The 23,611-nt window shown below is 39.1% G+C and overlaps 1 protein-coding gene across 20 annotated transcripts in view; it reads right to left on the bottom strand.

Annotated features, from left to right (window-relative positions):
* Window positions 1–238: 238 nt before the first annotated feature.
* LOC143027245 (calpain-A-like) overlaps window positions 239–23,611 on the bottom strand; it is a 111,160-nt gene continuing 87,787 nt past the window's right edge. For 19 of the 20 annotated variants that reach the window (XM_076188513.1, XM_076188518.1, XM_076188519.1 and 16 more), the window contains 3 exons: window positions 23,182–23,368; window positions 10,695–10,858; window positions 239–10,410 (listed from right to left, as the gene is read on the bottom strand). In XM_076188513.1, the coding sequence (XP_076044628.1) occupies window positions 10,174–10,410; window positions 10,695–10,858; window positions 23,182–23,368 (588 nt within the window). In that variant the 3' untranslated portion in view covers window positions 239–10,173. The remainder of the gene's footprint in view (window positions 10,411–10,694; window positions 10,859–23,181; window positions 23,369–23,611) is intronic. The other variant, XM_076188523.1, reaches the window with a different exon arrangement.

Below are 23,611 nucleotides of genomic sequence, written 5' to 3' on the forward strand. Positions count from 1 at the left end.
TCCCCTCATGCAGGAAATAGAAAAGATGTGGAGAAATCCCTTCATTGTTATCATTATGTATTTATGTTCATTGACCTTTAATATGGTTGTCCCTCACAGCCCCGCTTTCCTTTAGTTAAGATTGGGTTTACCAATGTACAAGACATTGGTTCCCCGGGCACACACATATCCTGGTATTTACTTGGCAGTACTGATGCTATGGCTTCCACCAAGGATCATGACAGTATTAAAACATTCATTGAAAAAAAAAGTTTATTCTGATTAATGCATATGGACAAATGGGACCATTGGAGAAATTCAACACGTCCAATGGCTTTTTCTGTAAAATGCAATAAGGCTAAAGTGTCATGATTTCTTTTATAAAGGTAAAAAGGGATCATAAAAACTTCCTACATTGATACAAAAGAAGCTTCAATTAATGACACTGTCTTCTGTTGTTGGAGTGTCATTGAATATTAAAAAATGGCACATCACAATATAAATTAGGTGGTATCCACACAGAACATTATATTAACTATAATACAATACTACTATAATGGATAGTGTTATCTGAAGTTCCATAATATTACAGAAAAAAATACAGACATGTGCCATGATAATTAAAGCATCTTTAAGGGAAAGGAAATTCAATAAATCAATGTAAATCACAAACTGGGTGCTAGTATAAAAAACTGGCCACAAATTTGAAATACTAGGCTTTTATGGTTTCATGACTATGGAAAGAAGTAAAGATTATCATGCCACAACACTGCATAGTGTTGGTGCTTACATGATCATACTGTAGATATGACCTTAAAATTTACAGGAGATTTGCCAAAAAAGTGAAACACTGGCAGTATCACTACCCTCATATGACATGCAGATAATTTAGAATAGTCTTAATGATATATCAGTGTTTCAGTGGCCAAAATGGGACAAAGTTGAAGAATTATAATTATTTTTTGTGGGTTGCAGGTGTGCACATATGAGGAAGTATTGTTGGTATTTTACCCACATAAATCATCATAGTTTGGTAACTGTCATAAATAAACTCTACTAGATTTACCAATTAAGTTTTCTTCAAATAAATATACATTATGTATAATATAAACTAGGACAGTATATTAATTCTGTGTTGTAAGATAACTATTGAACTTGTCAATTACAATATGTTTTTTTTTTTAATAAATAAACAATTTGTACAACAAAAAGGAGGTACAAAAACTCCATCTCTCTGGTCTTTACAATGGTATCAAAATATCCTTGGTGTGACATATAGTGCAAAAACTGAAATGAAGTTATATGTACCTTATATACAACAAAACGACATCAACAAAGTACAGTACTAAGAACGTAAAAAGACAAAAACATGGATTCATTAGTAATGACATGCAAAGTACATTGCATATTAGAGTATTAAAAAAAAAAAGACTACTTTTGTATCTACTGGTAATCAATCTTTTCCACATAATAATGTAAAAGTATTATTTTCTGCTCTGATATCATGAGCTATTAGAGAGAAATTATTTAATTTGGACAAGTATAGGAACCTCATCAGTGGGATGGGATATGTCAGCAACACTTAAAAAAAAAATCCTAAAAGCACTCTCCTAATCAGTTGTCTGTCAACAATTTCAAGATTTCTTGTCATCTCAATTTACATAATCATGTAGAAGCAATGAACATGGAAGATTGTACTGGGCTAATTGCACATCAGTTTTTGAAGAAAAAAGGGGTCATAATAAATTTGCTGAGCTACTACCGTAACTGTCCCTGATTAAAAACAATACCCTCAGTAAGCATGGTCTTAATTTGCTTCTTAACTACAGTACAAATGAGCGATATGAAATGGCACTTTAAGTAAAGTTACACCATATTTGAGTAAGTATGATAAAGGACCAGTGGTGTACAACTTGAGGAGATATAGACTGAAGGTAAACAGTTAATAGACTTAACCATGGGAGCTATAATCAGATTTTTTCCTTAATCTGGGTTTTTATCCATTGACAAAGTCTTTAAGGAAGAACCATGACTTCAAACTACAGAAATTGAAAATTATATGAAATGGCACTTTAAGTAGAAGAGAAGAAACAGGCATTCATAGATTGGCTACAAATTAGGACGAGGGAATTGTATGAGAGGTACAAAGTAAAAAGAAGGGAAGTTAAGCATAAGATAAAGGAGGCAAAGAGGAGAGCAGATGTGAAATGGGGTAAGAGTATGACAGAAAATTTTGAAAGTAATAAAAAGATGTTTTGTAAAGAAATTAAAAGAGGAAGAGGAGGTAATAAAAAGATGTTTTGTAAAGAAATTAAAAGAGGAAGAGGAGGCGAATCAAGTAGAGAAGAAAAAGTAAAAGGTGCAGATGGAGAGATGATAATGGAAGAGAAGACAATGAGAGGAAGGTGGGCAGAGTATTTTAGATAGTTGCTAAATGTGAAGGAGGATAGGGAGGGAAAGGTAGTTGCAGTGGGAAGCTCTAAGAAAATGACCGTGATGAGTGAGGAAAATGGAGGAGAAATAGGGAAATATGAGGTGAAAGCAGCTGTTAAGATGATGAGAGCAGGTAAGGCACCTGGGTTGGATGGATGCCATGCAGAATGTCTGAAGAAAGGAGCTACAGTTATGGTGGACTGGGTGGTGAGGTTATTTAATGTTTGTTTAAGAGAGGGTAGAGTGCCGGAGGACTGGAGGAGTGCCTGTATAGTTCCGCTTTACAAGGGAAAGGGGAACAAGTGCGAGTGTAGTAGTTTCAGAGGGATCAGCTTGTTAAGTGTAGTTGGGAAGGCTTATGGGAGGGTCTTGATTGAGAGGATTAGGAGAGGAACAGAGGGAGTAATTGGTGAGGAACAGTGTGGTTTTAGGAGAGGTAGGGTTTGTGTAGATTAGATTTTTGTGGTAAGACAGATATGTGAGAAAGCTATAGAAAAAGGTAAGGATGTTTTATGGACTTTTATGGATCTGGAAAAGGCTTATGACAGGGTAGACAGGAAGGCACTGTGGGAGGTACTGCAGATATATGGAATAGAAGGAAAGCTGTCAAGAGCAGTCAAGAGTTTTTACGAGAGAGTAGAGCTTGTGTTAGGATTAGAAATGGAGAGAGTGAATGGTTTGAGGTAAAGGTGGGACTTTGTCAGGGATGTGTTATGTCGCCCTGGCTGTTCAATCTATACATGGATGGGGTGGTGCAAGAAGTGAATGCAAAGGGTAGTGGGTCAGGGGTTGGAGATGGTTAAAGAAAATGGAGAAAAGTGGGAGGTGAGCCAGTTGTTGTTTGCTGACGACACTGCACTTGTGGCACGATCAGAGGAGGGATTGAGATGGTGTGTGAAAGAAGGAAGCTAAAGATAAATGTGGGTAAAAGTAAGGTGATGAGATGTACAAGGGGAGAGAGTGACAGCAGGCTGGAAGTGAGCATTAAGGGTGAGAGACTGGAGGAAGTGGATAGTTTTAGATACTTGAGTGTGAATATGGCAGGAAAGGGAGGAGTGGGGGTGGAGGTAGAATGTAGATTGAGAGAAGCGAGTAAATTCCTTGGTGGACTAAAAAGTGTAATGAGAAATAGACATCTGGGAATGGATGCAAAGAGGAGGTTATATGAATTAGTGATTGTGCCAACAGCATTGTACGGGGCAGAAACATGGAACATGAGAGAGGACGAGAGAAGGAGTTTGAATGTGTTGGAGATGAGGTGTCTGAGAAGTATGATTGGGGTTACTAGGCTAGATAGAGTGAGAAATGAGGAGGTGAGGAGGAGAACAGGGGTGGAAAGGGAGCTGGGAGATAGGGTTGATGAAAGAGTATTAGGATGGTTTGGACACATGGAAAGAATGAGTGGAGAGAGATTAGTAAAAGAGGTGTGGAAGGCAGAGGTGGAAGGAGTGAATATGAGGGGGCATCCTAGGATGAGATGGATGGATGGGGTGAAAGGGGCATTATAAAAGAGAGGAATGTCTGTTGAGGAAGGACGGGAGAGGACAGAAGATAGAGGTGAATGGATAAGGGTTGTGTATGGATAATGCTGTGATGCATGAGGGGGAGTGGGTGGGGGATGGGGGGTGAGGAAGTATGTATGAGAAAAAGTTTGACGCAGCCTGAAGGGATTTCTCCCCGTCTTCTCCTTTTCTGCATGAGGGGATGGAGAGAGGGGGTCATCAAATCTATGAAGCGGCCTTGCTGTGGATGTGCTGTGTCTTGCAACACTGCTTCAGGCCCAAGGCAGTGGAGAGGATGCAAGGATGACCTGTCATCCAGGAGGTGCCAAGATAAAAGGGAGGGAGGAGGGTGGAGGGGAGTGGAATATGTAGGGAATGGAATGGGTGGGAGTGGTTTCTATGCCTTTTTCTTTTTGGCTAACCCCCATTTAAGTGGGAAAAAGCCTTTGGTATATGTATGTATGTACACCATATTTTAGTAAGTATAATAGAGGACCAGTGGTGTACAAATTTGAAGAGATATAAACTGAAGGTAAACAGTTAATAGACTTAATCATGGGAGCTATAATCAGATTTTTTTTCCTTAATCTGGGTTTTCATCTATTGACAAAGTCTTTAAGGAAGAACCATGACCTCAGACTATAGAAATTGAAAACTTGTCAACTAACAGATTGAAGGAACACAAATATTTATGCATACTCAAGTGCAGCCACTCACAAAATTTTGTAGAAGTCTGTATATGCTGTAGCAATTCGAAACACTAACCTTTTAAATGACAAATCTATGTACGGACTTGTCCTGGATTTAATCGTGCCAGGATACAAACAAGTGTCACCATGTAAAAAGTAATATGTCTGAATGCTCAGTGCACACTCTAACCTTCATACTTTACAACTGGTTGTACATCATGACTAAGTATGCAAATTTGTACACATGGATATTTTATTGTAAAAATGAAGCATGTCTACAGTAGTTTCCCTAAGCTTTTACAAATACTTTTCACATCTCAACAATTTGATTAAACAACTCTTCCAAAGGGATTCAACCCTAGGCCATGAGATGAGGATGCTACCAGCACACTATGGTTGATGTCTAAAAAGGTTTGGAACTATACCTGCAGCCTCCTGACATCAACTGACACAATGATGCATTGCAGTTCCTTCAGCATGGTGGTCCTGTTAGAAGGTCAGCAGAGCTGCCCATTTTCAAAACCCATCAACCCCCTCACTTCCAAAAGGAGTAAACCCCCAAGGGGCTAACACTTGGTCTCTGGACTGGGCCCAAGTTCTTTCTATCAAATTCATACATGGAAAGGTGATAAATATCATCTGCTCTCCTCCTTCTACTACCTTCAAGCGCTGGCGCAGAAATAGTCCCACACCAATACAACAAAGACACTCTTAGTTCCTTCCTAGGGAGATCTGTGGGAAGGCCCACAGACTATTGCCAGCCCCTGCAAGGCTGTAGGTTTTCCTCTTTATGAAACGTAAGGCAACAATTATTATTAATATTATCATTACTGCACATCTATACATGTTTAATCATTCTTTACTTCATGATAACATGGTTCTAAAACTATCACTCATTCATCCATCCTTTACAAAATACAGACTATAGCCTTTACCTAGGACATAACAAACCCGGAACTATCATCTAAGTCTAGATATAAAGAGCTTGGATTCTAGACTATTCATATCTTTAACAAGCACCATCACACTCAGTAAGAATTGGCACGGCATATCACTTGAGAAGGAGGGCAAGGTAAAGAGGTAGGGTAAATTAGGATTATTTTTCAATTGTGATTTTTTTCCAAAGCTTCCAAGGAAGATTTCTAATTTGCATAAACTACCAAATATTGTTCAAATGTTGCCAACAGTAAGTGCACCACAACTAGTGCAGCACCATGGATTCATAACACACTGTCCATCAGAAAACAAAAGTGAACCAAAACTAAATGATTCTTAATAAACAATCCAGAGAAAGGTGATGACATTTGAAATGCAAGGCTAAACAATGGAATACAGAGAAGATACAAAGGTAACTACTTATTATCTAACTGCACACACAATACAGGAAGCTATCCACTAGAATGACAAAGATAATTCTGTTATAAAAATTAATATCCATAAATATGATGAAAGCAGAATTAATTCTATGAAAGATTAATGGACAATTGTATGGGAAGAAAATGGAACATGTACTGTAGGTTATTGTACATCTGGAAACTGATGTATATGACAGTGGAAGACTGGAGAGAAGAAGTTAGCCATAGGAAGAAGAAAGAAGAGAACATAGGAAATACCCTGAGAGAGGTATTGTGAAATATGTGATGTCAGTGAAAGTGATGAAAGGAATGTATGAGGCAACAGTTATGCTGAAAGTTATGTAGAATGCCTAAATGGAAAATGGAAATGAGAAAGATTGTGTGGAGGAAGTGGAAATGAAGTAGTTGAGGGCATGGAGTTATGAAATGTGAACAGGAGAGGAATGATAGGATATGTGAACAGACAAGTACAGATAGAGTAGAGGAAACAGTAGAACAGGACAACCCAAGGTGGTTTGGCTATGTTATGAGAATGGTTAAGAGTAGCTCTTCTTAATGGATTCAAGAACAGGTGATGTCAAGAAAACAAACATGTGTCAAGGAAGAATGTATATACTTAGGGGGCCTGTTCCATGAGAAGGGTGCACTGGGGACAAACTGGTAATATTTCTGGGGAAGTGCTGAGTTGCAATTTTCATACTAAGCAATAAGGAGTGAAATGGAGATGTGTAATGGGAATAAAAGGGGTAAAGAAGTTCATATACCATGCCCATCCACATTACTTTATGGATAATATGAACTGAAGTTTGATTAATGTGAAACCTTCATGAATTTTTCTCACCTGTGGTGCATGTTTTCTATTTTTCATCCCTACCAAGGACTTTTTTACTTATCTACAATATAAAAGGAAGGTTTTAACTCCATGTGATGAATATGTGAGAAAAAATAGTACAGTATAAGAGCACTTATTGCAAATATAACAGTAAGAGGCATAAATTTGAAAGAATGAACACTATGCATACCTATGCATGCAAGCAGATGACAAAACCAAAATAACTTCTTGTGAAAATGTCTATGTACAAGATTCCAAACCAAGCAACTGAAGTTTTAAACAACCTTTGTTCAACACAGTATGGGAAAGGATAGGTCTTAAGTGGCAGAGGACTGGAATATACAAATACTGACATGGGTAAAATAAATGTAAACTGAATTACAGTAGTTTCAAAACAATGAACATGAACATTACAGGATTTAATTAACCATTGAGCATGGCTGGTATAGCAAAGTAAATATGTTCTAAATCATACAGTGATCCAAGTATGGTTTTTCCTATAGAACAGGTTACACTATAAAAAACAAGTACTGTAGTGTATAAACAATGGAAATATGTTATAATCATATACACACGTGTGTAATTCACCATGGTCTTGGATCACGTGTTGGACTCGTGATTGACAGCTACTACACTCCTGGAAGAGAGCTCAGAGCTCCTATATGACCGATCTATGGGTAGTGCTGTGATCTCACACACACACACACACTCTCAAAACTATCATATGAAGAGAGACTAGGAAAACTTGAGCTACAGACATTAGAGCAAAGAAGAGAGAGAGGAGATTTGATAGCTATTTACAGAATCATGACAGGCATAGAAATTATTGATAGAGAGGATCTAATAAAATGGGATGATAGAAATACAAGAGGACACGGAAAGAAAATCAAGAAAGACAGCTATAGAAGAGATCTGAAAAAGAACAGCTTTCCTCACAGAGTAATAGACAGTTGGAACAAGTTAGATGAGAAAGTAGTGTGTGCAAAAACAATACATGAATTTAAAAATAGTTTAGATAAAATGAGATATGAAGATGGGACACCACGAGCATAGCTCCCCTTCCCGTAAAATACAACAAGGTAAACATCGTTGGATTGACAGCGAAGATTGGAACTCCGAAAAAAATGCAACTTTCGTGGATTTCAGCAACGAGGGAGTATCTGTGTTCTATTAGTAGGGAAGGGGAAAGCTTGTGGTGTAGTGGGTAGGTAAAAAAAAAAGGTGAAGGGAAGGCATTATTAAAGAAAATGGAAGGAAATGAGGAAGGGGATAAACATGCCTCAAACGCCAGAGGGGGTGTCAATAAAAAACGATGTGCAGACGACACAGCTGATGTTGAACAAGTAAGAAAATTAAAAGTAGGAATATAGATAAGAGTAGCTCAATGGAAAGTGGAGAAAAATATTTCTATGGATTTAATGAGGGAGAAGACCTCTCCTGATTAGCAAGTTTAGAGGAAAAACTAACAAAAATGAACAAATTCGCAATAATTATACGAAGAGTTGATAAATTGGAAGAACCTAAGGAGAATCAAAACCTAACTAAAGAAGTACAAGAATTAAAAAGACAGTTAAAAGAAGTAAAGGATGAGAATGAGGAATCAAGAGGAATAATAAAGAGAATAAAGAGTCCATAGCAAAAGAGGTAAGTGGTTGGAAAAAAAGTCTAGGAGGATAACAAAATTGAATTTAGAGATATAGTGAAACAACAGATGAAGGAACACACTCAGGACACATTTATCAAAGTGATGAGAGAGAAGGAGAATATAGTAAGAGACTTAGCATATAAAAAGAAATGTATAATTATATTAGGAATGGAAGAGAAGCATAATCCAAATAGGACTACAAGAGTAAGGGATGAGAAAGAAAAAGTAAACAAGGTATTGAAATATTTCAATAAGATGAACAAGAAATGGAAAAAGAAATTTAAGAAGTTTATAGCCTAGGGAAATACAGTGCCTCCAAAAAAATTAGTGCAAGTTGGTTAAACCTAACCTCCCATGATTTGTTCATTTTCATTAGTTTTTCCTCTAGACTTGCTAATCAGGGTAGGTTGTCATCTCCTTCATTAAATCCATAGAAATAATTATCTCCACTTTCTATTGCGCTGCTCTTACCTATGTTTCTAAATTTAATGCCTTTACTGGCTTGTTTGACTTCAGCTGTGTCGTCTGCACATCTCTTGTTTACATTCCTTCTGACGTCCGGGGACCGTTCGTCTCCTTCCTCATTTTCTTCCATTTTCCTCAATAATCCCTACCCTTCTCCTTTTTCTTCACCTGCCCACTACACCATGAGCTTTCCCCTTCCCTACTAATACAACACAGGTACTCCCTCATCATTGAAATCCATGAAAATTGCATTTTTTCTAGAGTTCCAATCTTCGCTGTCAATCCGACAATCGTGTGTGTGTGTGTGTGTGTGTGATTCACCAGTCTTGGACCTCATGTTGGATTTGTGATTAACAACTATTTTCCTCCCACATGAGAGCTCAGACTTCATACAAGGCTCAATCTATGGGTAATACTGTGACCTTACACATACATACACCTAACTCCTTGCCCACCAGAGTTGGAGTATTGGCTTGCAGTGCAGTGATGCTTTTCAGCCCTGGGCAGGGACTCAAAATTCAGATCACTGAGTTAGCAGTTGAGCATGGTACCACAATGTATGCATGTGTATGTATGTGTCCACTGTGTAACAAAGAAGGAAGAAATAATATCTGACAAAGCAGACTCTGTACCATGAACACTTGTCCACTTTTAAGAACTACCAGAAAGACTAGCAAATACTGATTTGACAAAATGCCCATGATCAGAGTCATGAGGATATGCTCAAGCAAGCACAAGGCAAGACTAGGAAATCATCCAGGTACGTATTGAAATCAGAAGTCATTCTTGCAACATAACTAGTCTAAGTCAATAAAATTAACATCATTACACATTTCCCCTGCTCAATAACACAGTATACTAACTAAAAAGCCCTAAACAAAAAATGGGTAACTTGACAAAGGTTGATACTTTACATTCTTGTAGATGATTCATATTATATGTGTCTCCAGCACTTATTTCCTTATTTCCAAAGTCTTAGAATACAAAGTCTATTCACATGCAGGGTGGCATGATGTCACATCACCCTGTCTTGGTCTGAAATTCAAGAATGTCTGAGGGTCATGTGATATCATGCTGACTGATGACATTTCAGCAAACATAAACAAACTTTGTATACTAAGACTATTTATTTCTTTGGCTAAAACAATATTGTCCTCATTACCACCTTCCTTATCATCACTATTACAAGCATCAACATTTCTCTGGTTTCCTCAACACCACTAGACTCTCTTCTGTTGTCACATTCATTTATAACTCTTTATACTGATCCCTATTACATGTCAGAATACATAACACTGCTCTTCTTTGTCTCTGTGAAGATACGCAGGAGGAACTCTCCCTCATGGCCAGGGTCAAATGTGGAGGGAATGATGACATACGGGCCAGGTGGAAGCTTGAACCTGGCAAAGACTTCCCTCACATTGAGGAAGTAAGGGCACTTGTCTACACTTCCATTGTAACGGAAGAAGTTGGTGTCCAGTTTTTGGCCAGCTTTACCATTCTCAGGGAACTAAAAAAGTAAGGATAAATGTCCTAGAGATGTAGTCTAAACCACTGTACTGTGAAAAGAAGTTGCTCATATCTAAAAATGTTCAAAGTCAACTTAGCTAGAATACAGATAACCCACTGAAGATATTAACAAGCATTCCTGCTATGACAATTTGGGCAGTAAGGACAGAATACATCAGGTGCTATATATATACACTATGCATTCTAAACTCCATTGGTCCCTGTCAAAGAGGTTGATTAAGATGATAAAGAAATCAATTGCAACTCATAGGTCAATAAACCTACCTTGTAGATAACAAATCCAATGGGAACATAGTCAATGCCATAGCGCTTGAGCTGTCGCACATTCTTCTGCATGAGTGAGATGGCCAATGTACAAGTGTTCTCATCATCATCTTCATCAGGCTCATCTAGAACCACCATGTACTGTGGATTGCTTGAAAATGTGTCTGGGTAAAAAAGAACAGGGAAAAGGTGTTAGACTCAGAAGTGATTGTTTTTTCCTTTTTTTTTAAGATGGATGGGGAAGTTAATGCATGCATGATGTGAAACAAATTCATGGACACAAGAAAGAGCAGTATGTTTGTCTCTATTGCATTTCATTAAAGTAAATGTCTTGAAGAAATGAAAAGTGTGGTGAGAAATAGGTATCTGGGAATGGATACAAAGACTATATGTAGGAGTGATTGTGTCTACAGCACTGTATGGGGCAGAGACTTGGAATTTAAGGGAGACAGGGAGGAGAAATCTAAACAAGTCTGAGATGGAGCGATCGAGAGGTATGGTGGGGGTTATAAGGATGGATAGTGTGAAAAATTATGAATAGAGCAGAAGTGGAAAGAGGGCAGATAGGGTTGATGAAAGAATACTGGGATGATTTGGGCATATAGAAAGAATAAGTGAGGAAAGACTTGCAAAAAGGGTGTGGAAGGCAGAGTTGGATGAAATGAACTTGAGGGGAAGACTGAGAAAGAGATGGATGGATGGGAAAAAGGGGACCTTAAGTAAAAGGGGAGTGTTTGTTGAGTAGGAAAGAGAGGAGGTCAGAGGTAGATGTGAGTAGAAAATGGTTGTGAATGGACAATAAACTGATGCAACCCAAAACATTTTCTCCTTGTCTTCTCTATTTTTGCATGAGGGGACAAGGAGGGAGAATCACCAAGTAAATAAACTTGTTAGGCCCTGCTGATGTGCTATGTCTTGCTGAATTGTTTCTGATCTGGGCAATGGGTGGGAGATAGGGATAACCTTTCATCCATGAGGAGCTAAGGTGAGGAGCATGAGGAGCTAAATAGGAAACAAATGGGTGACAGATACAAGTGGGCCTCGGCTGACTATCTCCCTTATAAGGGGTAAAAATCTTTTGGTATATAGTTTTAAAGCTGACCAGAAGTGATTTGATTTCCCATGAAATTGTATCTACACCTGATTTAAAACTTAACCCAACATACTCAAACTCCTAATCCTGCTGGAAAAAAAATGTAATGCCTGAAACTTAAGTAGTACAGATAATGGACATGTTGTTATTCCATGAATTTGGGAATTACCTTAACTTTCTACATCTGTATTAAGATAAAAAAGGAAGAAAGTGATGGTTATCCACAACAGGAATGATAGCAAGTATAGTAACTTGATTCTGACACATAGTGATAAAATATATGCATAGTATTTCACTATGAATACCAAAGTGCTTCTATCCTTAGCAATATAATGGTAAACATCAATTACAAATATACCAGTTGCTTTCCAATATCATCTCTAAAATATTTGTCATCTCTTTAATAATGGTATTATTGCTACAGTATTTCTAAATATTATGTCAGTGGAGACAATATTGGGTTGAAGAGACTGAGTCATAAAAGTGTTAAAAAGATTTAAGGAGAGTAGTAGAAAGGAGGAATACTAGAAATTAAAAGCAATAACAACTAAAATGATGATGATGATGATTGATGATTGATGATTGATGATTGATGATTGATGATTGATGATGATGATGATGATGATGATGATGATGATGATGATGATGATGATGATGATGATGATGATGATGATGATGATGATGATGATGATGATGATGATGATGATGATGATGATGATGATGATGATGATGATGATGATGATGATGATGATGATGATGATGATGATGATGATGATGATGATGATGATGATGATGATGATGATGATGATGATGATGATGATGATGATGATGATGATGATGATGATGATGATGATGATGATGATGATGATGATGATGATGATGATGATGATGATGATGATGATGATGATGATGATGATGATGATGATGTTAATAATAATAATAATAATGATAATAACAACAATAATGATAATAACAACAACAATAATAATGCTAATAACAAAAGCAATAATGTTAATAATAATAACAATAATAATAACAATAATAATAATAATAATGATAATAACAACAATAATAATAATATTAATAATAATAATAATTATAATAATAATAATGATAATAATGACAACATTAAATACCAAAGAATAGCATTTTGGTTATTCATTGTGCTATTACCTATATTTAACAACTGAATATATCCAGTGAATATTCTTGAAATTTACAAATTACTTTATTGGGTGTGCATAGTGTATCCAATTTTCAGATGAAAGTTATCATTTATTAGTATGGATTTGACTGATGCAGGACTATGGACCTTTGGGCAATGAAGGGAAGGGCCCCATAAAGAAGCAAAGAATTCCTCTTACCTTCAGGAGAGAGTTCTCTCATGCGTGAAAAAAAATATTTCGTCACTCTTAGTAAACGAGGATAACAAATATGATGATTATGAGCATAATCATCATAACAATTACAATGGCTGTGATAATGATGATAATGGGGATGGTAAGGTGGTAGTGGTGGTTGTGGTGACAGTAGCAATATTATCAATGACAGAAATGACAGAAGGAGAAACTGGAAAGGAAAAAGATGGGGAAGAGGAGAAGGAAGTGAAAGAGAAGGCAAAGAAGGAATACAAGGAGGAGGATGAGTATAGAAAGGCAAAGAAGGTATACAAGGAGGAGGATGAGTATAGAAAGGCAAAGAAAGAGCCAGAGAAAAAAAAAAAAATAGAACTAGGATAACTTAAGAATTACAATTTTGTAAATAGGGAATAAAAGCAGATGCAAGAAAAAAATGAGGAGCAATTAAAGAGCTGTATTATCTACCATGTGACATAGAGAGAGAGAGAGACAGAGGAGAGAGAGAGGACCTATAGAGTGGACAGAGACAGAAAGAGAGAAAGAGAGGACAGAGAGAGAGAGAGAGAGAGGACAGATAGAGAAGACTGATAGAGGGAGAGGACAGAGAGAGACAGACAGACAGAGAGAGGGAGAGGACAGAGAGAGACAGAGACAGAGATTGGTAGGAGAAAGAGATTATGGGGAGAGAAAGACTAACAAATGAGAGAGAAGAAAAAGATAAAGGGAAGAGAGAGAGAAAGATATATATATATATATATATATATATATAAATATATATATATATTTTTATATATATATATATATATATATATATATATGCAATAAAAACACTAGGAGCGTGTGTTCACAAATGCGTAAGTAACCACTAGGAAAAGTAAACTAACGAAGCAGAGCGCTTTCGTAATTACATCTTCAGTGCAGATACAAAGAAGGATTATTATAATTCCTTCTTTGTATCTGCACTGAAGATGTAATTATACGAAAGCGCTCTGCTTCGTTAGTTTACTTTTCCTAGTGGTTACTTACGCATATATATATATGTATATATATATATATGTATATGTGTATATATATATATATATATATATATATATATACACACACTCATGCCTCGAGGTATACAAGGAGGAGGTTGAGTATAGAAAGGCAAAGAAAGAGCCAGAGAAAAAAAAAAAAAGATAGAACTAGGATAACTTAAGAATTACAATTTTGTAAATAGGGAATAAAAGCAGATGCAAGAAAAAAATGAGGAGCAATTAAAGAGCTGTATTATCTACCATGTGACATAGAGAGAGAGAGAGACAGAGGAGAGAGGACCTATAGAGTGGACAGAGACAGAAAGAGAGAAAGAGAGGACAGAGAGAGAGAGAGAGAGAGAGGACAGATAGAGAAGACTGATAGAGGGAGAGGACAGAGAGAGACAGACAGACAGAGAGAGGGAGAGGACAGAGAGAGACAGAGACAGAGATTGGTAGGAGAAAGAGATTATGGGGAGAGAAAGACTAACAAGTGAGAGAGAAGAAAAAGATAAAGGGAAGAGAGAGAAAGATATATATACATACATATATATACATATATATATACATACATATATATATATATATATATATATATATATATATATATATGCAATAAAAACACTAGGAGCGTGTGTTCTCAAATGCGTAAGTAACCACTAGGAAAAGTAAACTAACGAAGCAGAGCGATTTCGTAATTACATCTTCAGTGCAGATACAAAGAAGGATTATTATAATTCCTTCTTTGTATCTGCACTGAAGATGTAATTATACGAAAGTGCTCTGCTTCGTTAGTTTACTTTTCCTAGTGGTTACTTACGCATATATATATATATATATATATATATATATATACACACACTCATGCCTCGATATAACGGACTAAAAGGGGGGAACACCGGTCCGATAAACCCGATTGTCCGAAGTTTCAGATACTACTGTATTTCAACCATTATGTTACGAAAAAATGAGGAATGAATACAGTACGGTACTTTTACTTAAGCACACTATCCAATCTGTTTGTGTAAATACCTGGGATCTGGCCCAAAATTTTCACCCCAAGAGTACCAAGTCCAAAATTTTCATCAACCGAATACTTCAGCGAATATTGGGTAAGTTGTTCCTTTTGTTTACGAATATCAGACACAGTTTGTTTCTTTACTCCATATCCTCTTCCATACGGTGCCGCCTACGTAGGCGGCATGAGGAGCAAGTGGATACACGAGGCTGCCATATCGGCATCTTGATTATATTTATTGTAGTTGCCCCTGCGTAATGACATACTCTCTAAACTGTCTTCATCACATTTTCTATGGTTATCAAAATTCACGGGTGAAAGAGAGAACGATCGATATAAGCGGTGACTATTTTTTATGATGCGAGTATTATGACGCAACATCATACGTCTGGCAGCTAATGCTGCCCGCGAGATTTTGGCCCGGAGTGAAGTGGATATTCATCACACACCTGCTTCACCGACACTCCACTTTCCAACTTTTTAATCAACTCAAGCTTCTGTGATACTGTTAAATTGACTCTTTTCCTCTTTTCTACAGGATGTACAGGTGCCATGGTTAAAAAAACTGTTGAATTATTTCACAAACAACACACAAAACAGGGCCAAAAAGGTCGAAAAACACGGACCAAACAGCTCCACGTGTTCCGGCACAGTTGTAAACAAAGCGACCATAGGTCATCTGGCGGTCAACTGCGGAAACATCGGACCGCGTCCGGTCGCTCCGGACGATCCGGAAGCTACAGATTTTGTCCGTTGCATCCGAAATCCGTTAAAGTGAGGTCCGTTAAATCGAGGTATGAGTGTATATATATATATATATATATATATATATATATACACAGACGTTCCTCAACTTACGTTTTAGTTACGTTCCGAACGGCCGAACGTAAGTTGAAAATGAAAATAAGTTGTTACTGTACTATACATCCGTAAATTCTATTACCGTATCTTATAAAACACCCCTAAATCATTAATTATACACATAACATTGTAAAATAATAACATTAATTTCAAATAAATTAAATTCAAGCAACATAAATTGAGATGGTGGAGGAGGAGGGGGAGGAGGAGGAGGAGGCAAAGCATGTTCAGTTTGTCGTTTGTGCAATGTAAACAATGGACGCAGCATCATGCGCAAGTATCGTTTGAACTACAGAGAGTGCGCTAAACTAAAAAATTCACTCAATTTTTTTTATTCAATTTTTTTTTCCAGTCAGTTCAAACGTAAAATCGAAAAAACGTAAAATGAATGAACGTAAGTAGAGGAGCGTCTGTATATATATATACAGTCACCACAAAAAATATTCGGACCTACCCGGACTATAAACAAAATTGGCAGTCACATGCAAAGATAACAATAAAAATGGGCATATAATGTATATAAACACTTTCTTTTAATATTTAGTCATGTTCCCCTTGTTCTTGATGACGTCTTGTAGTCGTTTTGGCATGCTGTCACTCAATTTGCGGAAGTAATCCTCTCCCATTTCAGTGCACCACACTTTCTTAATTGCATCAATGAGCTTAGGCAAGGATGACTGTTTGTTTTCTGCAAGTTTGTTTTTCATTACATGCCAACAGTTCTCAATCGGATTGAGATCAGGACTATTTCCTGGCCACTGCAAGACCTGAATATTCTTTTCAGAGAGCCAGTTGGTCACCTTCCTTGCTTTGTGACACGGAGCACTGTCATGCATGAAAATGTTGCTGGCATGAATATTGTAACACTGAAGGAGATGGTCATTTAACACACTAATATACCGGTCACTATTCATCATCATATTCTTTGGCAGGAAATACAGCCCTCCTCGACCAAATGCACCACTAAAACATACCCAAACCATGACAGATTCACAGTGTTTCACAGTAGGGGATGTGTAGGCCACATCATACCAGCTTGCTGTTGACGGGCATCTGACCCTCACGTGCTGGCTTGGGATGAGTTGAAATGTGCTTTCATCAGACCACATGACCTTAGACCACTCTTCTTTCGTCCACTTAGCATACTGCTTTGCAAATGCCAGCCTAGCCTTCCGCATGCAGTCGGTGAGTAAAGGCTTGTGGGCAGCAGTACAGCTAGGGAGCTTCAGGTCCTTCTGCAGGCGGTGCATTATTGTCCTTACTTCAGGTCCTTCTGCAGGCGGTGCATTATTGTCCTTACTGAGACATTTTCTAGAAGTTTTGGGTGACTTTCCTTTAGTTGTGCAGCAGTAACCCTTGGATTTTTCCTTACCTCCCTTTTTAGAAGGTTGTCAGTTGCCTTTGAAGTCTTTCGAGGGCGTCCAGGGATGGGTTTGTGCTCAGGACAATCATCGGGTGGGAGGCCGCGAGCTACCGCCAGCAACACCATCACCGTAGACTTGGCCTGGCCAGAACGCCTGACGATCTCTTTGATTGGCACATTTTCCTGTCTCCAGGCCAAAATCCTAGCTTTCTCCTCTTGGGATAAATATTTGTGAACCATGTTTAAAGCATTGGAGGCAAATCATAGGCCAGAAAAGCTGTAGCTCCAAAATCCTGGACACAATGGTCAGGAGTAAACCTCTACAGCATCCCCCCCTCAGCCTCTCAAACAACACTGAGTGGCCAAGCAGTCCACCATGTGGTCCACAGACTCGCTGAGAAAGATGACAGATGTCGCCAGCGACAGTAACCGACTGATTAGCCTACTCATCGCAAATAACATATGTACCTCGGTTCCATACCATTTTACCGGGTAGGTCCGAGTCTTTTTTGCGGTGACTGTATATATATATATATATATATATATATATATATATATATATATATATATATATATATATATATATATATATATATATATAGAGAGAGAGAGAGAGAGAGAGAGAGAGAGAGAGAGAGAGAGAGAGAGAGAGAGAGATAGAGGGGTAGAGAGAAAGACAGAGAGGGGAAGAGAGACAGAGACAGAGAGGGGTAGAGAGACAGAGAGAGAGAGAGAGGGGTAGAGAGACAGAGACAGAGATATGAGGGAGAGATTGATGGGAGAAAAAGATTGTGGGTAGAGAAAGACATAATAGCAAGGGAGAGAGAAAGAGTTTGACTAAACAATACAAATTTACTTTATTGTGAGTATAGAGTGAGCTTAAAGTGAGAAACAAGAAGGTGAGAAGGAGAGCAGGGGTGGAAAGGGAGTTGAGAGATAGGGATGATGATAGAGTATTGGGATGGTTTGGACACATGGAAAGAATGAGTGAAGAAAGATTAGTTAAAGAGGTGTGGAAGGCAGAGGTGGAGGGAGTGAACATGAGGGGGCAACCAAGGATGAGATGGATGGATGGGGTAAAAGGGGCACTGGGAAAGAGGGGAATGTCTGTTAAGGAAGGAAGGGAGAAGACAGAAGATAGGGGTGAGTGAAGAATGGTTGTGTATGGATGATGTTGAGATGCATGGCAGGGAGTGGGGTGCGATGGGGGGAGGGAGTATGTTTGAATGATATTTTTGTCGCACTCCAAAGGGATTTCTCCCCATCTTCTCTTTTTCTGCTAAAGAAGATGGAAAGGGGGGGTTGCTGATTAAATGAAGTGGCCTTGCTGTGGATGTTCTGTGTCTTGCTACAGTACTTCTGACCCAGGGCAGTGAGTGAGATGCTGGGATGATCCATCATCCATGAGGAGCCAAGATAAGAGGGGTTGTTGTTGTTGTTGTTGTCGTTCCCTAGACTGTCTGTCCGAGCAGTCCCGTCTCCCCAAGGAAGGCCACAGCCGAAACTGGGTTTTCCCACAAATCCTTTATAGAGTGTATGTTGTGTTGTTTGCGTGCATGATTGTGTATAATGCAGTCTTCCATTATGTGTTGTATGGTATGGGGTGAAGTGTTACATCCTGGGCAGCTGTTCACAACACGGTCGTCCAGCCTCTTCTGGTAGCTTAGAAGTGCTGGGTGGTGACCGCATCGCAGTCTGGCCAAGTGGACTCTGTCCTTACGTGGGAGAGAGGATTCAGAAGGGTGGATATCAGGGGGTCTGGCATGCAGCAGTGTGTTGTCTTTCAGTGTGTTAATGGAGCGGTGAGTGATATGATTATGAATATGTTTCCGGAGGCTGGTATTTGGTGGTTGTGGAGGAAGAGAAGAGAGTATCTGTGTGTAATAAAGGTCTTTGGGTGTAGTTTTAATGTTTCTTGGTGTGTGTGGGTGTTCTGCTATGTAGTGTAGCGGGTGTGATGTGTTTGTGGTGGCTGCAGCAAGTGTTTGTGTGCCTCTCATGTCGAGGTGGTCCTTGACTTTGAGGACTTTTGTTTCATGGTGTAAATGGTCTGTAGGTGATGTATTTGTGCAGCCTGTAATTGTTTTTAGGGCTTTGTTTTGTATGATTTGAAGGGTGTTGTGGTGTGTCTCACTGAGATTAGGAGCCCATGCAGGACTCGCATAATTCATCACTGAGCGTATGCATTGTTTGTATATTGTTATATTAGTTTCTTTGTTTTGTCCAAATGTTGTTCCAGTGATTGACTTAAGTGCGTTAAGTCTAGGTGTGCATTTGTTTTTTATGTTTGTGAGGTGTTGTTTGAAAGACATGGATGTATCGTATGTTACACCAAGAATTTTCGGTGTGTTTGTGTGTGGTATTAGAGTGTTGTTGATGTAGAGATGAGGTATGTATTTGTGTTCTTTTGTCCAGTTGGTGAGAAGTGTTGCTGTAGATTTGGTTGGAGCTATTTTGAGTCTGTTTGTGATGAACCATGTGTTGAGTGTGTCAAGGTAAGGCTGGATTATTTCTGCAGCTTTGTCTGTGTTACGATGTGTGCATGTGATTGTTATGTCGTCTGCGTAGGAAGAGATTTGTATTTCTGAGGTGTCTGGCGTGGGTAAGTCATGCATGTATAGATTAAATAATGTGGGGGATAGAACTGAGCCCTGTGGTACTCCGTTCTTAATGTTTCTGATGTGCGATGATTGGCCATTATATGACACATGAGCATTCCTGCCTGCCAGATAATTGGCCAGCCATCTTTTGGTGTTATTGTGCATGTCTGTGTTATATATTTTATTTGTTAGGTTGTGGCGGGGGATAGCATCAAAAGCTTTACTAATGTCCAATGTAATAAGAAGTGTTCTGTGGTGGGGCCTATCTGAATTGATGCCATCTAAAATTCTTTGTGTGAGGTTTGTCAGAAGAGTGTTTGTGGAGTGTAGTGGCCTAAAACCGTGTTGTGAGTCAGCAAGGGGAATATATGGTGTGACAAGTTTAAGTATTAGGCGTTCAATGACTTTAGAGGGGGTGCAGAGAAGTGTGATTGGGCGGTGCGATGTTGGGATTGTTGGGTCTTTGTTCGGTTTTGGAATGGTGATTATTTTACCATGCTTCCAGATGTCGGGTATAGTGTTGTGTGAATAGCTGTAGTTTGCAATGTTTGTGAGTGCGTGTATACCTTGTGGTCCAATGTGTTTTAGGTGGATGTTGCTTATGTTATCAGGGCCACAGGCAGATGAGTGCTTGAGACTATGCATTATGAGTTTTGTCTGACTGTCTATGAAGGGGGTATAGTCTGAGTCTGTGGGAAAGTCTTTCTTACGTCGAATGGTGCGTCGGTCGTCAGGGTGAGATGTAAGATGGCTCGTCTGTGCAAAATGACGTATGAGTGCGTTTGCTTGTTGTCTGTTTGAGGGTAGATTATCTGTTGTTGTGATTATTGCTGCGTGAGAGCGTGTAGTGTTAGTGTTGGATAGTGTGATGCTGTTGAGTGTTTTGTACAATTTGCTGGTGTTTGTTTTGTGATCAAGTGTATTGATAAAGTTTTGCCAATTTTGTGTTTTTTGTTCATGTATTTTATTGGCAATCACAGTGTTTAGTGTTTGTATTTGGTCTGCTATGTTTTGAGGGATAGGTGTGGGGGTATCGTGTTTAAGTGTGTCACGTTGTCTGATGAGGCCTTGGATTTCTGGTGTGAAGTTGGGGTTGTGTGATTTTCTGTTGCCTCTAGGGATGTATCTCTTGTCTGCGTTTTGTATGATTGTATTAAAAGCGTGCACAGCATTGTTTATGTTTGTGATTGGTGTACTGTTAAGTGTTTCAAAATGTTGTTCTGTCTCTTCATTAAAGGCTTCCCAGTTAGCTCTCTTGTAATTGGTGTAAGTGTGTCTGTGGCCAGCTGGGGTGCATCTTGTTTTGGTGGTGATGATGATTGGAAGGTGGTCAGAACCAAGGGCTCCGACCACTCTCCATGATGTTGTTGGGGTTAGGCAGGGGGAGCAAAAGGTGATATCAGGAGAGGAGGGAGTGTAGAGGGCTTGGTATGGGATATGTGTATGATTATGCGTGTTGTTCATGATAGTCAATGAGTCGAATTGAGTCTGTATATCAAGCCCTCTGTCTGTGTCAGGGTTGTCGACAAACCAGGCAGACGACTTGGCGTTGAAGTCACCACCCATGATCAGGTTGGGGATTGAGGTTAGTTGGCTGAGTTGAGGTCTGAAGGTGTTTGGAACTGTGGGGGATGATTGGGGGGGAATGTACATGTTAACTATTGTTAGTGTTGAATTGTTGCCTGTGCGGATACGAATGGATTGGGTTTCTGTTGTGTTATCTGTGGTAGGGAGGAGAATTTTGGTTGTGGCACTTGTGTCCACAAAACAGATGGAATGGTGGATCAGGGTGATGAGTCCACCGCCATTGCCGTCAGTCCGGTCTTGTCTGATGGTGGTGTAATTATGAAATGATGGTGTTTTGTGTGAGTGTCTTAATTTTGTTTCTTGTAGAATTGCAATGTGTATGTTGTGTTTAAGAAAGTGTTCAAGTTCATGTTTTTTAGTGTTAATACCGTCAATGTTGTGTTGTAATATGTTGATGTTGTGTGTTTTGTATGTGTTGTATGTTGCCGTTTGGGGTTGAGGTTGGGGTGGTAGTGGGGAAGGTGTAGGATCTGGGTCAGAGGGGGGGAAAGGAGAGATCGGGGACAAAGGAAGGGGAGTACTAATCGGGGGTAAGGGCAAAGGGAAATTGGGAGTGGGTAAGGGTGTTGGCTGTGGTTGGGGAGGTGGGATTGGGGTTACTGGAGGGCAGGTAGAACATGTCCAAGTGTTTGTGTATTGGTTTGTGTCAGCAAGTGTTGTACAAGTGAGGTGGGCCCAGTTTTTGCACATATTGCACTGAACTGAGCCCTTTGTCTGTCTGCTCGAAGTAATGGGTTTAGAGCATGTTGGGCATGTGTATTTTGTGGTGGGCCCAGGATTGCTCTCTACATCTCCGGCTAAAAGTAGAAGAAGAGGGGTGATCGCCGGAAAATGACCCCTCAGTGCAGAAAAAACGTAACATTGTGTGTTGGAAAAAAAAAGGATTGTGGTACTCCCCCAGGTAGGCGTAGCTCCTCCTTGGGGATCGGTGCCATCTGCGTAGAGCTGATGGCCAGGGGTAGTTGCTGCTGTTTGGCCCCCAACTCTTGGGGTTGGGGGGTGGTCCCACGACGTAGACGTTGCAGCTCCAGGACCAGGGAGGGGGGGTGAATGGGAGTGGAGTATGTAGGGATGGAATGGGTGAGAGTGGATTTTATGCCTTTGTTTTTTGGCTACTTCCCATGTAAGGGGAAAAAGCCATTGCTGCATGTATGTATGTATGTGATTATAATGCTAATGAAGGTAAAATACTTGTAAAGAACCATGGAGGTAAGACTAATGACATTGGGAGTGATGATGATAGTACAGGAAGTGAGGAGACTTACAGTCAATGATGGAAACCATGGTGATGATGACCGGTACTATATTGTACTAATGTCTCAGAGGAGTTTGTTTCTAAGATTTCAAGGAATTACAAAATTACAATTTTCTATCATTTCCTAATCTTTTCTTCATGTTGGCATAATTTCTATTCTTTAATCAATTTTTGCCAGGTATCAAAAGCCATATGGCACTAAGAGAAACAGAAGAGGTGTTACTGGGGTAACACAGGAGAATTTGAAGGAAGGTAGCAGAATGAAGCAGTAAACATGGATTTGTATCTTTAGGAGAGGATTAGTCTCCATATGAAATCTAAAATAAATAAACTTACTGAGGAAGTTCCTGCATCCTCCTGCAGAGACCCCATTGACCCAAGCTCCCTCAAACATAACCATCTTCCAACGCATATCCTTCTCCTGAGAAAGGTTCTGAAGAAGGTCCTCATCATTCTCATCCACTTCAAAGGCTTCAGGGCTCATGTCACAAATCTCTATTGTTGTGAAGTTGGAAATCAAATCCTGAAAGTATGGGAAAAGGTTGGTCTATAATTTAGTGGTTTCTTTATATTTCTTCCTGGTATCAATATCACTGCAACAGAAAAGGTAAGATCAAGAAGCATCATCATGAATAGGAAGATCAACCTTGAAACTACTGCACAGATTCCATACAACATTCCCCACCTCCATCCAGAAGTGTGGCCTCAAGGGGGTGGTACCCAGTCTCACCACAATAGGCCCAGAAACTCACTTTCTATCACCCTT

Source organism: Oratosquilla oratoria, chromosome 7 (genome assembly GCF_046742065.1).
Source record: "Oratosquilla oratoria isolate Oo_2021 chromosome 7, ASM4674206v1, whole genome shotgun sequence".
Classification (NCBI taxonomy): domain Eukaryota; kingdom Metazoa; phylum Arthropoda; class Malacostraca; order Stomatopoda; family Squillidae; genus Oratosquilla; species Oratosquilla oratoria.